The sequence below is a fragment of the Dama dama genome, chromosome 25 (genome assembly GCF_033118175.1).
Source record: "Dama dama isolate Ldn47 chromosome 25, ASM3311817v1, whole genome shotgun sequence".
In the NCBI taxonomy this organism is placed as follows: Eukaryota; Metazoa; Chordata; class Mammalia; order Artiodactyla; family Cervidae; genus Dama; species Dama dama.
In genome coordinates, this window is record NC_083705.1 from 40045183 (window position 1) to 40059864 (window position 14682).

A 14682-nucleotide genomic window follows, 5' to 3' on the forward strand; every position below is an offset into this window, starting at 1 on the left:
CACTGATGGCTTTCAGATAAAGTTTTTTAAAGACAGGGTAAGGGAGAGAGTTGCAGAGTACCTGATCAGCCTGTGGACATTCTTCTGATTGGCTGGTGGCAGTCAACAGCAACAACCTTCTGGTTCATATCTTCTTCCACAAGGTGCGAGTTTGAGTATTTGCAAAACAGCTCAAAGGATATGGTTTATAACATTATCTATAACCCCTGAGAAGGAACTAAAGGTCCTTGACTTTGTTTAATGGCTAAATCATTATTTTGTCTTGTTTGACCGTTTTCCTTTGTTTCTGCATTTTCTCACTTCTCTGATTAAATTTATATTTTGAACTTGGGAAAGGCCTGCGAAGCTGAAGTTCTTATATTAAGAGTCAGGTAGAGGGCATAGTGGGCAGAGGGAGCAATCTGTCTCAGAAAGGCCCCATAAGGTCATGCTTGGTTATAAACACTAAATTAAGATGATAAAAGTTTTCATTCTAACACAATACCCAGATATAAAAGAAAACAAAGAACAAACAAAAAACATATATGGGATTATGGTTTTATTGTTTTTTAAAAATTTTATATGCTCCAAAACACTTTACTTGGAAATTTTCACTAGAAGTAGGAAAACAAACAAAAAACAGTAAGGTACAGCAGCACAAATACATAATGCATACTTTAATTGTGGATACATTAGATGTATGTTAATGTAATACTTTCATAACATGATAGCTCATACTGTGTTAAAAAAAAATAATACAAGAAAGTAATGCTAGAGAACTACGGAATCCTGTACTCTGTGCAGAAGGGATATCCTTATGGGAGCCAGAAAAGGAGCCCTGGAAGGTGAAGTGAGAAAAGTGACAAGCGATCTACAACTAGTGTATCAGCAAGCTGTGAGTTTTTTAGAAATGGCATTAAAAAGCATCTGAGAAAGTCTTTAGAGACCATACCCCCTTACATTACAGAATTTCCAGTGGAATTGTAAAGGCAAGAAGGGAAATTTTATTGTGGGGTTTCAGCCATGACTCTCACCTCACTCTACTGAACATGAAGAAATAAGAGAAAGTCTTCTGTCATGATGTGCACTTTAATCAGTATCAAACAATTCATAGTAGCCAGAAACCCTATAAATGCAGCAAAGCAGACAAGCCTTTAACTAAGTCTCAAAGCCTAGTTAACATGGGAAAATTCATACTGGAAAAGAACCATACAAATTTAAGGATTACGAAAATTACTTTAACAGAGTTAAAGTTTTAGTAATCCATCAAGGAGTTCAAAATGGAGAGGAACTCCAAGTGTAATAAATTCTATAAAGCCTTTAGGTTATCACTTACCCATTAGTAAGGCCCACATTGGTGAGAAACCCTTTAAATGTGATCAAAATGAAAAGTTCTTAGGAAGTGATTCATTCTTTAATCCAGCATCAAAACTTTCAAAAAAGAAATTTTATGAATACACTGAATATGAAATGGCACATTTGATGGTGTTTAAACAGAGGGGAGACACAAATGAAGTAGACAGGTGCTTGGAGGTGTCTTCCCAATCACCCTAAATAAAACAGCACCCTTCTGAAGAGTCATACTAGCCCCATACCCTGCTTTATTATTCATAGCACTCATCACTCACCACACTATATTTATACTTCTTAAAATGCATTAACTTCTTCCACTAGAATATAAACTCTGATGTTTTACAAAGCTATATTCTCAGTGCTTAAGGATAAAACTTAGCATGTAGTAGGCACATGTTGATAAGTGAATTATAATACTTTGATCAGTGAATTATAGTACCTTCCTTATGTGGAGTATTTGGTACTTTGAAGTTAACCCATTCTAAATGAAACAGAATTCACTTAGCAGGCTTTAACATATAAAAACGTACTGTTCATTGCTTCGTGATACATCACAGTAAAAAGCATTGTACTGTTATGATCTATAAATTATTCTCCAATTGTGCGGGGGATGAAAAAGTTGTAAAAAAAGCACCCCAACAGTACCCTCATTAGTGTACCAACCAGTGAGAGACCCAAAAGGACTGTTTCAAAAAGGTCATGAAGACAAAATGGAGTCCCTAGCTTCTGAAGACAAAATTCTCTTTTTTCCCTCTGGTTCTAAATCTAAACAATACTTTACTCCTCTGAGGAATAATTCCTTCTTGGCCTTGTCAACCACTGGTACAGAGGAAATGGCAGTTTGGAGTCAGATATCAAAAACCCTTTTGTGGCAGAGAATCATGTCTCTTATTAATTCAAAAAGCATTACGAAGGGCCTACCATTCATTAAGCACTCCGCATAAAGATAAATTTTCAAAACATGGAATTTGTCAACTTTTAAGAAAAATGACTATAAAGCAATATAAGCAGTATGATAACATGGGAGGGGAAGATTCAGGGAGCAGAAGCGAAGAAACTTGTAACTTTGACTGAAAAGGGCTGGAAAAAGCCTTACAGGCACAATATCACTGGGGCTGAGGCCTAAAGGAAAATACTTCCTTGGCCACAAAGAAGGGCAACGCATCCCAGTGAGAAGTAGTAAGAATAACAAAGGAAAAAAACACATAGCACATTGGAAAAGGAACTGGTACACTTGTGACTGATTGTGATGCTCCAAAAGGGGTGGAGTGAGGATGGGTCATCTGTGATTTAAATCTTCATGCTTAGAATGCATAAAGGCGTTTTCACAGCAAAACTTGTTAAAGACTAAATTAAATAAAAATCTTCTTAGCTGTGTGAGAATAAATAAGAGACAGAGAAAGGGAGAGATTCTCCACTTGTCCCAAGAGGTTCTATCAGAACATTAATCAAAAAGGAGCCTAAGGAACACTGGACTAGAATATGATCACACAAGAAGAGCTGCAGAGGTGAGACTGGCAAGGTAGGCAGAAGAAAGCAGATTACAGCATTCTGTGTTGCCCTGCTTTGTGGAAGATCAAAAAAAAGAAAATATGAACTGGAAAAGATTTTAGATGAAAGATGACGATTAGTTGTGTGTGAACACATTAAATTTATTTAAAATTACTGTGGGATGTCTAAGTGAAGATATTTAATAGCAATTAGAAAGAAGGTTTAGAGAGCAGAAGTTGGGATTCAAAGTGCAGGTTTGGAAGTCAGCCTAAGATTACAGGTGGCAGAAGCCATGGTTATGAATAACACCACAAAGAAGTACAGTTGATCCTTGAACAATGAGGGGATTAGGGATGAATCCTCCTGGCAGTAAAAAAATCACAATATAACTTATAGTCAGCCATCCACATTGTGACTCCTCCATATCCGAGGATATGACCAACTGCTGGTTGTATAAAAGTGTAGTATTAACTATTGAAAAAAAAATGTATAAGCAGTCCCATATAGTTCAAAGTTCAAACTTGCATTGCTCAAGGGTCAACGGTATTTAGAGTAAGTATTAAAAAAAAGGAGAAAGGTAGGAAGGAAATAGGGGAGAAGGAGGAAAAAGAGAAAAAGGATAGTACTTTGGGAAACAGCAATACTTATAGGGCACTGGGAAAAAGAGAAGCCCTGGGAGAAAGGAAGAAGTTGGCAGAAAGGAAAGGTGGGGAAATTGGTCTTCAACATGAAGCAGGAGACCTATTTTCCTCAAAAAAAGCAGGAAAATGAGTAGGGCAAAGGGGGGAAACAGAGGCTGACCTCTTCACATTCTCTATTTCTGTTAAGAGAGGACTAAGAGCCATGTGCTAGGGGAGGAGACAAATGGCCAGAGAAAAGTGATGAGGCAAGTCAGAGGTGTGCGTGAGTCACAGTGTGAAATGGACAGATAAATGGCTTATGCTGAGGGCTCCTCTAACCTTGAAGGTGAGATACTTAGAGTGACTCCACTTTGAAGGGCTGCAGGAACTTCACACAGAATTCAGCATCCCAGAAAAGAAGGGGGAATGATAGGATTAATTCAATATGGAAAGAAGGCTTGAAGAATGATTAGGCTGAAGGACAAGGGGACGATGGGATCTGAAGGGACTGTAGACAGCTCTTCATGTGGTGTCACAGAAAACCAAGGCTGGACAGGGAAGGAAGAAAACTCTGAAAGGGGCTGATGGTGAGGAGAAAAGGTAGTAGTAAGAGGTGGCTCTGAAGAAGCAAAAGACATAGGAAAGAAGTAAGAGAGAGAGAAAAATCAACAAAAATGAGGAAGTACAAAGTTGGAAATATGAAAATGTCATTAGTTACTGAAATTGAAGATTTCAGAAACAGAAACTCAGGATGGTGCTATTCATGGAGTGGCCATGGGAGTTAAGTTCCTGGAATGTGATGAAGTCAATGGCCCAGAGATTGAGGATACTGGCAAGGTATCAGACAGGTCATCCCTAGACGACAACAGGAACTGAGGTAGACAGAAAGACTGTCAGTGAGATACCAGGCTGGGCTCTCGGCCTTTAACACTCACCCCTACAATCAAAGACAGAAAATATTAAAATTTCAGAATGTATGAAAAGATGTGCCCTAAGACACATGACTAATGGCAGACTAACCTAATGGTTTTATCTTCATTATTTGTTTAATAAACCACGCATATTCTTTTAAACAAATGAAGAAAAATCATTTTAAAATTTTTATAAAATGCCTAAAAGACTAAAAATTTTAAATGCCATTAGTAGTATGTAGTGAAACAAAAATTCTTCCGTGGAGTCTTTCATTATTTATCTTACTCTGGAAATGGTACATGAATACAAGTCACAATTTTTCATTTTGTCAATTTTTAAATACACCCATAGCATATATCCAAAGCAAAGAGGTGACTTGAATTTAATCTCTGAAGTGTAGCAAACTTCAAGAGAGGGAGACTAAAAAAAATATAAAAACAGTCAAAATGTTCAATTTTATGTTATGTATATTGTACCACAATAAAAAAAATCTAAAGTATTAATAACAGAAAAAATCTTTACAGAGATAAATTGGATTCCTTCTTAATATTAGTCACAGGATATCTGTAGTTCAGGTTGAGTTAGAATAATGCAAATGCCATTTCAGAAATTAAAGAATCATTCCTTCACAGGTTTAAGAATATATAGTGAAAGACAGTAATGGCATTTAAAAAAGGGTAACCATGCTGGCTATCTTTATGTAGTGTAATGTTCTTAAATTCAGTATCAATATGTCTTCTTTTCTGGAATTTTCATTCCTGAGTCTTTTTGTTTTTCTATTTGAAAAGGACTAGAAGAACTTACTAGTTAGTGTGATGCTGAAAGAAGTTTAAAATTTGTTTTGCATTTGTTGTATTCCATTCTTGTTCTTTCAGGGGTCCTTCGCATACAAATACATACTTTTTCAAAATTTTCTCTCCTACTTCTCGGAAATCCAAGGGTTCTTTATGTGTAGCATAGCTTGCTCCAGAAATGCCAGTATCCATTTCGTGATTTTCTGGCTGTTGATCTGCACAATGCTTCAATCCCCAATAACACATTTCTCCACTGTACATCATAGCCAGCAAATGAATGTCACTAAATATTCCTAGGAAAGTCATTTAAGTTGAGAGATTAGAATTTAAAAACTTTAAAAGAAACCCTAATGATTAAGACTCTAATAAAATCCTTTTATATCATTAAGCATTTTTCCTTCTCATTTTACAGCTATACTTTAAAAAGCCAAATATCACTTAATACAATCCTCATTTCATTGACATTTCCATCTCTACTTTATCTATAAAAGAAGCCCAATCCCACCCTCCCCAAAAAATTATTTTTAAAGAATCATTTAGGTTCGTGTATTCACCTTTCTGGGATTATCTCTAGGATCTGTTTGAAAATCTAATCTAAATCAATGGAACCTCTCCCAGAAACGTGCATTCCATATTCCGAATACTACTCAGAGATTCCCTCGATCCCATTCATGAACAGAACTTTTATTTAGGGGGTATACTCAAGGATCAGTAATACAGTTCCTATATTTCTACAATAGTGTACAGATACAATCCTGCATAATCATGTCCCTTAGAGGCCATATAATTTGAAATAACTAAAGATGTTAAATTGTATCCAAGATGCTTCATGTTCTCAGGAAAAAGGAATACACTGCAGGATTTTCATCAAAAGTTGAAAGCATGCTTATTATAGAAGAAGGCAATTATATAACTAAACATTTATGACACATAGAGTTTATTAATTTGATATTTAAAAAAAAACCCTAGAATAGTAAAGATATGGGGATAAATGATCAACTTTGTACAACTCACCAAAGCTCTTTTAAACCTCAGTTTGCAAAACTCAGGATTCCACATGCCCTACTTATTTCATGGAATTTTAACGAGCTTTTTTTCTGAGATTTTTTTTCTCTTTTAGCTATGAAGAAATGAAATGAAAAGAAAAGATTATGGGTAATATGCCTTGTACTTATTGTTTTGTACATATTACCCATAATCATTTCTTTTTCATTTCATTTCTTCATAGTTAAAAGATCAAAATCTTCAGAGAAAAAGCTAGAATAGTATTAGATGTTATTCAGAATGTAAAAAGAAACAGACCTAGAATCTGAGAGGATCTGGATAAAAATCACTAACTTTGTACAATTAATCACAGCTCTTTAGGCCCCCAGTTTGCAAAAATCAAGATTCCACATACTCTCCTTAATTTTGTGAACTTTTCTTAAGGAATAGTTGGTGGGGTTTCCCCCACCCCCAATTAATGATTTTCACTCCAGAATTATATTTCATATTAGATAGGGCATTTCACCAAATGCATATCCTTTCTCATTTTTATAATCTTACACCCTAATTATTCCTAAGAAGACTGGTAAAGTAAGGAGATAGGAGCAAAATTGAATGAAAGGTTGAACTTTTAAGCAGACTAGATCTTCAGAAGGAAGAGCTGAAGTAAGTCCCACAAAGTAAGGCCACATGGGAAAGATGAGAAGTGTTTGCTTAAGGGAGATCTGGCATCCAGTTTACACCCAACTCGAAACTAGCCTCATTCTTTATACTAACAAGGAGTGATGGCTAAGAAAGGTACACAGATATCCTATAGGAAGGCGTCTCTGAGGAGCGAAAGAACTATACTAAATATACTAAAGAGTGGTTTTCAAACTTTACTAGAATTACCTGGAGGACATGCTGAAATGCTGGTTGCTGGATTCCCACCTCCAAAACTTGCAGATTCAGGTATGGGATTGTATCTATGAACCTGCATTTTTAACAAAGCCTTAGGATCTAGGGTGAGACTGCTGGTCCGTAAACTATGCTAAACTGTTTCAAAATACCAAGGGAAGAGATAAACAACATAAAAAATATTCTTCCTCGCTCCCTACTCTCTCAAGGAATCTATTACTCTCTAGTTACACAGCTTTTGGTGCTATAAATTTTCTCTGATATTTTTTTGCTAAGGTTCAGCATGGTTTTCAGTAAAATACTTCACTATGTACTGTTCATATGCTTAGTGAACATATATGTGAGAGTAGGGGATGAAGGGAGGGAGAGGATGAATAATTCATGAAGTAAGAGTGATGGCGGAGACTTTTATGGTAAAAAAAAAAAAAAAGTGGCCAGACCGGCATTCTCTAGAAGCAGTGATGTCTAAATCTGACTGCATCATAATTACAGGAGGTAATAAAAATAGATTCCTGGACTCCAGACATTGAATCAGAAACTTCAGGCGATACAGAGAAATCAGTCTTTTTAACAAGCTACCCAGGCAATTAGTGATCTCAATTCAGAGCTCCTCCTTCAAAAGATCTGAAATCCAGGTTCTGGGCTAAGCAATGAGCCAAAGACTGCCAGGATGGGAGGCTCTTAGTGGCATAAAAAGGGCATAAACCAAGGATGCACATAGCTGAACAGTCCTTTAACCTATTTAACTCCAGGGTTATAATGACAAGGCTATTTTTATAAGGGCCCACAGAATAATGTAACACAAATGAAGTAAAAAGGTTTACTGACTACATTACTTGATAATTTCTAAAAGCAAAAAATTTAATGGCATACAGGTAATGAACAAAAGACAAAATGATTATCTCACCTTCTAAAAATACATAAAAATCATTGAAAGCATACATTGCTTTGAGTTTTATCCAAAATCAGGCAAACTATCATTAAGATCTGGCCACAAAAGTTTTGATGTTTCCAAACACCAGGAAACCCTCGCACTGGCGGGTCTGGGGGAAGTTTTCAAATCTCAGAGGGCAACCTAACTGGGAGGAAAAATAAATAAAACCCACAGATTACGTGCCTAAAAGCAACTCCCAGCAGAAAAGTACCCCACACACCCGCATCGGCCACCAGCAAGTGGGGGCAGAAAAGAGAGGAGCAGGCGGCATTGCTTAGGGTAAGGTCCGGGCCTGAGTGCCCTGAGGGCAATCGGAAGGAGCTTTTGTGAGATACCAACTTAAACTGTGGGACAGCAAAAGAGAGAGAAAATTAACCGGCCTCAACACACTGCCGGCCGTTTGCAGAACAAAGGGACCGAGCAAGTCCAGAGGTGCTAGGCGCCTGCGGACCGGCCCAGCCCCGCCGGAGGCAGGAGGCGGGGGTAGGGGAAAGGGGCAAACTCGGCCCCAGAGGCGGCATCCCCTACCACACTGCAAACAGGCCTCCAGTTTCTAACCAAAGACTTCCTGAAATTCTGGATGGTCGACATCCGCCAGGAGGGTCGCGGCTAAACACGGGGCGCACGCACCCAACTGGCTCCAGCGAAAACTGAGGCTGGGGCCCGGAGGGGAGAAGGCGCACTGCACCCGGGGAGAATGCTCCCGTCAAGCTCCGGGCTGCCTGAGCTGCTCCGGCCGGGGAAGGCACAAAACGCAGGCGCAACCGAGTCCGCGCTTTTGTGGAGTACCCGAAAACTGGAACCGCACGCAACGCAGGGCACACTCCATATAGAGCAGCCGGGAGCCTGAGCAGCGTAGACGGGGAAAACAGCGCCCACCCCTCCCCACAGCGCGATGGAACTAGCGAACCTGAACAAGAGACCACCTCCGCCCGCCTGTGTCAGGGCGGAAATTAGACACTGAAGAGACCAGCAAACAGAAGTCAAATAAACAAAGGGAACCTCTTCAGAAGGGACTGGTGCAACCGATTAAAATCCCTGTAGGCAACACCGACGACACCGGAAGGGGCCTATAGATACCGAGAAGTGTAAACTGAAACGAGGACCTATCTGAAACTGAACCGAACCTACACTGACCGCAACAGCTCCAGAGAAATTCCTAGATATATTTTTACTATTTTTTTAAATTAAAAAAATTTTTTTTTTTATTTTTTCTCTTTCTTCTCTTTTAAAATTCCCTATTACTCGCCCATTACTCCTTAACTTTCATTTTCATATATTTTTACGATTTTTTTTTAATTAGGAAAAAAACTTTTTTCTTGTTCTTTTTTTTCTTTTTCTCTTATTTTCTTTTAAAGTCCTCTATTACTCCTCTACTACTCCTTAGTTTTCATTTTCATTTCACTATAACCTTGCAAAAAACAAGAGAAGCCAATTTTTAAACCAAACTTTATATATATTTCTAAAACTTTTTGTTTTTGTTTTTAATATTGTATTTTTAAGAGTCTAACCTCTACTCTAGATTTTTAATCTTTGTTTTTCAGTATGTGATATAAATTTTGGACATTTAAGAATCCAATATTCAGTTCCCATTTTTACTCAGGAGTGTGTTGATCACTCTCTCCCACTTTTGACTCTCTGTTTTCTACCTCAGAACACCTTTATTTCCTCCTTTCCCCTTCTCTTCCCAATCCAATTCTGTGAATCTTTGTGGGTGTCTGGGCTACGGAGAACACTCTGGGAACAGACAACTGCGTAGATCTGTCTCTCTCCTCTTGAGTCCCCTTTTTTCTCCTCCTGCTTATCTCTATCTCCCTCCTCCCTCTCCTCTTTTTCATGTAACTCTGTGAACCTCTCTGGGTGTCCCTCACAGTGGAGAATCTTTTCACCATTAACCTAGAAGTTTTATTATCGGTGCTGTATAGTTGGAGAAGTCTTGAGACTACTGGAAGAATAAAACTGAAATCCAGAGGCAGGAGACTTAAGCCCAAAACCTGAGAACACCAGAAAATTCCTGACTACACAGAACATTAAGTAGTAAGAGACCATCCAACAGCCTCCATACCTACACTGAAACCAACCACCACCCAAGAGCCAGTAAGTTTCAGAGCAAGACATACCACACAAATTCTCCAGCAACGCAGGAACACAGCCCTGAACGTCAACATACAGGCTGCCCAAAGTCACACCTAACACATAGACCCGTATCAAATCTCATTACTGGGCACTCCATTGCACTCCAGAGAGAAGAAATCCAGTTCCATGCACCAGAACACCGACGCAAGCTTCCCTAACCAGGAAACCTTGACAAGCCAATCGTCTAACCCCACCCACTGGGTTAATCCTCCACAATAAAAAGGAACCACAGAACTCCAGAATACAGAAAGCCCACTCCAGACACAGCAATCTAAACAAGATGAAAAGGCAGAGAAATACCCAACAGGTAAAGGAACATGAAAAATGCCCACCAAGTCAAACAAAAGAGGAGGAGACAGGGAATCTACCTGAAAAAGAATTTAGAATAATGATAATAAAAATGATCCAAAATCTTGAAAACAAAATGGAGTTACAGATAAATAGCCTGGAGACAAAGATTAAGAAGATGCAAGAAATGTTTAATAAAGACCTAGAAGAAATAAAAAAGAGTCAATTAAAAATGAATAATGCAATAAATGAGATCAAAAACACTATGGAGAGAACCAAGAGTAGAATAACGGAGGCAGAAGATAGGATAAGTGAGGTAGAAGATAAAATGGTGGAAATAAATGAAGCAGAGAGGAAAAAAGAAAAAAGAATCAAAAGAAATGAGGACAAGCTCAGGGACCTCTGGGACAATGTGAAACGCCCCAACATTCGAATCATAGGAGTCCCAGAAGAAGAAGACAAAAAGAAAGGCCATGAGAAAATACTCGAGGAGATAATAGCTGAAAACTTCCCTAAAATGGGGAAGGAAATAGCCACCCAAGTCCAAGAAACCCAGAGAGTCCCAAACAGGATAAACCCAAGGCGAAACACCCCAAGACACATATTAATCAAATTAACAAAGATCAAACACAAAGAACAAATATTAAAAGCAGCGAAGGGAAAAACAACAAATAACACACAAAGGGATTCCCATAAGGATAACAGCTGATCTATCAATAGAAACCCTCCAGGCCAGAAGGGAATGGCAGGACATACTTAAAGTAATGAAAGAGAATAACCTCAACCTAGATTACTGTACCCAGCAAGGATCTCATTCAGATATGAAGGAGAATTCAAAAGCTTTACAGACAAGCAAAAGCTGAGAGAATTCAGCACCACCAAACCAGCTCTTCTACAAATGCTAAAGGATCTTCTCTAGACAGGAAATGTAGAAAGGCTGTATAAACGTGAACCCAAAACAACAAAGTAAATGGCAACGGGACCATACCTATCAATAATTACCTTAAATGTAAATGGGTTGAATACCCCAACCAAAAGACAAAGGCTGGCTGAATGGATACAAAAACAAGACCCCTATATATGCTGTCTACAAGAGACCCATCTCAAAACAAGAGACACATACAGACTAAAAGTGAAGGGCTGGAAAAAAATATTTCATGCAAACGGAGAACAAAAGAAAGCAGGAGTCGCAATACTCATATCAGATAAAATAGACTTTCAAATAAAGGCTGTGAAAAGAGAAAAGAAGGACACTACATAATGATCAAAGGATGAATCCAAGAAGATATAACAATTATAAATATATATGCACCCAACATAGGAGCACTGCAATATGTAAGGCAAACACTAACAAGTATGAAAGAGGAAATTAATAGCAACACAATAATAGTGGGAGACTTTAATACCCCACTCACAACTATGGATAGATCAACTAAACAGAAAATTAACAAGGAAACACAAACCTTAAATGACACAATGGACCAGCTAGACCTAATTGATATCTATAGGACATTTCACCCCAAAACAATCAACTTCACCTTTTTCTCAAGTGCACGCAGAACCTTCTCCAGAAGAGATCACATCCTGGGCCATAAATCTAGCCTTGGTAAATTCAAAAAAACTGAAATCATTCCAGTCATCTTTTCTGACCACAGTGCAGTAAGATTAGATCTCAATTACAGGAAAAAAATTGTTAAAAATTCAAACATATGGAGGCTAAATAACATGCTTATGAATAACCAACAAATCATAGAAGAAATCAAAAAAGAAATCAAAATATGTATAGAAATGAATGAAAATGAAAACACAACAACCCAAAACCTATGGGACACTGTAAAAGCAGTGCTAAGGGGAAGGTTCATAGCATTACAGGCCTACCTCAAGAAACAAGAAAAAAGTCAAATAAATAACCTAACTCTACACCTAAAGCAACTAGAGAAGGAAGAAATGAAGAACCCCAGGGTTAGCAGAAGGAAAGAAATCTTAAAAACTAGGGCAGAAATAAATGCAAAAGAAACTAAAGAGACCATAGCAAAAATCAACAAAGCTAAAAGCTGGTTTTTTGAAAAAATAAACAAAAGTGACAAACCATTAGCAAGACTCATTAAGAAACAAAGGGAGAAGAACCAAATTAACAAAATTAGAAATGAAAATGGAGAGATCACAACAGACAACACTGAAATACAAAGGATCATAAGAGACTCCTACCAGCAGCTCTATGCCAATAAAATGGACAACTTGGAAGAAATGGACAAATTCTTAGAAAAGTCTAACTTTCCAAAACTGAACCAGGAAGAAATAGAAGATCTTAACAGACCCATCACAAGTAAGGAAATCGAAACTGTAATCAGAAATCTTCCAGCAAACAAAAGGCCAGGACCAGATGGTTTCACAGCTGAATTCTACCAAAAATTTAGAGAAGAGCTAACACCTATCTTACTCAAACTCTTCCAGAAAATTGCAGAAGAAGGTAAACTTCTAAACTCATTCTATGAGGCCACCATCACCCTAATTCCAAAACCAGACAAAGATGCCACAAAAAAAGAAAACTACAGGTCAATATCACTGATGAACATAGATGCAAAAATCCTTAACAAAATTCTAGCAAACAGAATCCAACAACATACTAAAAAAATCATACACCATGACCAAGTGGGCTTTATCCCAGGAATGCAAGGATTCTTTAATATCCGCAAATCAATCAATGTAATACACCACATTAACAAATTGAAATAAAAACCATATGATTATCTTAATAGATGCAGAGAAAGCCTTTGACAAATTCAACACCCATTTATGACTAAAACTCTCCAGAAAGCAGGAATAGAAGGAACATACCTCACCATAACAAAAGCTATATATGACAAACCCACAGCAAGCATTACCCTCAATGGTGAAAAATTGAAAGCATTTCCCCTGAAATCAGGAACAAGACAAGGGTGCCCACTCTCACCACTACTATTCAACATAGTGTTGGAAGTTTTGGCCACAGCAATCAGAGCAGAAAAAGAAGTAAAAGGAATCCAGATAGGAAAAGAAGAAGTGAAACTCTCACTGTTTGCAGATGACATGATCCTCTACATAGAAAACCCTAAAGACTCTACCAGAAAATTACTAGAGCTAATCAACAAATATAGTAAAGTTGCAGGATATAAAATTAACACACAGAAATCCCTTGCATTCCTATACACTAACAATGAAAAAACAGAAAGAGAAATTAAGGAAACAATACCATTCACCATTGCAACAGAAAGAATAAAATACTTAGGAGTATATCTACCTAAAGAAACAAAAGACCTATACATAGAAAACTATAAAACACTGATGAAAGAAATCAAAGAGGACACAAACAGATGGAGAAACATACCGTGTTCATGGATTGGAAGAATCAATATTGTCAAAATGGCTATTCTACCCAAAGCAATCTATAGATTCAATGCAATCCCTATTAACCTACCAACAGTATTTTTCACAGAACTAGAACAAATAATTTCTCAATTTGTATGGAAATACAAAAAACCTTGAATAGCCAAAGTAATCTTGAGAAAGAAGAATGGAACTGGAGGAATCAACCTGCCTGACTTCAGACTACATAGCCATACTTCATACTACAAAGCCACAGTCATCAAGACAGTATGGTACTGGCACAAAGAGAGAAATAAAGATCAATGGAAAAGAATAGAAAGCCCAGAGATAAATCCAGGACCTATGGACGTCTTATCTTCGACAAAGGAGGCAAGGATATACAATGGAAAAAAGACAACCTCTTTAACAAGTGGTGCTGGGAAAACCGGTCAACCACTTGTAAAAGAATGGAACTAGAACACTTTCTAACACCATACACAAAACTCAAAATGGATTAAAGATCTAAATGTAAGACCAGAAACTATAAAACTGCTAGAGGAGAACATAGGCAAAACACTCTCCGACATAAATCACAGCAGGATCCTCTATGACCCACCTCCCAGAATATTGGAAAGAAAAGCAAAACTAAACAAATGGGACCTAATGAAACTTAAAAGCTTTTGCACAACAAAGAAAACTATAAGCAAGGTGAAAAGACAGCCCTCAGATTGGGAGAAAATAATAGCAAATGAAGAAACAGACAAAGGATTAATCTCAAAAATATACAAGCAACTCCTGCAGCTCAATTCCAGAAAAATAAATAACCCAATCAAAAATGGGCCAAAGAACTAAACAGACATTTCTCCAAAGAAGACATACACAAAAAAAAAAAAAAAAAAGAAGACATACAGATGGCTAATAAACACATGAAAAGATGCTCAACATCACT

At 37.6% G+C, this 14682-nt stretch overlaps 1 protein-coding gene across 2 annotated transcripts in view; it reads right to left on the reverse strand.

The window, feature by feature from the left end:
- Positions 1–523: 523 nt before the first annotated feature.
- Positions 524–14682, reverse strand: part of RIMOC1 (RAB7A interacting MON1-CCZ1 complex subunit 1) — a 28641-nt gene continuing 14482 nt past the window's right edge. The window contains exons 6-7 of one of the 2 annotated variants that reach the window (XM_061129874.1): positions 5160–5442; positions 524–4380 (exon numbers count right to left, since the gene is read on the reverse strand). In XM_061129874.1, the coding sequence (XP_060985857.1) occupies position 4380; positions 5160–5442 (284 nt within the window). In that variant the 3' untranslated portion in view covers positions 524–4379. Of the gene's footprint in view, positions 5443–14682 lie in introns of both variants that reach the window. The other variant, XM_061129872.1, reaches the window with a different exon arrangement.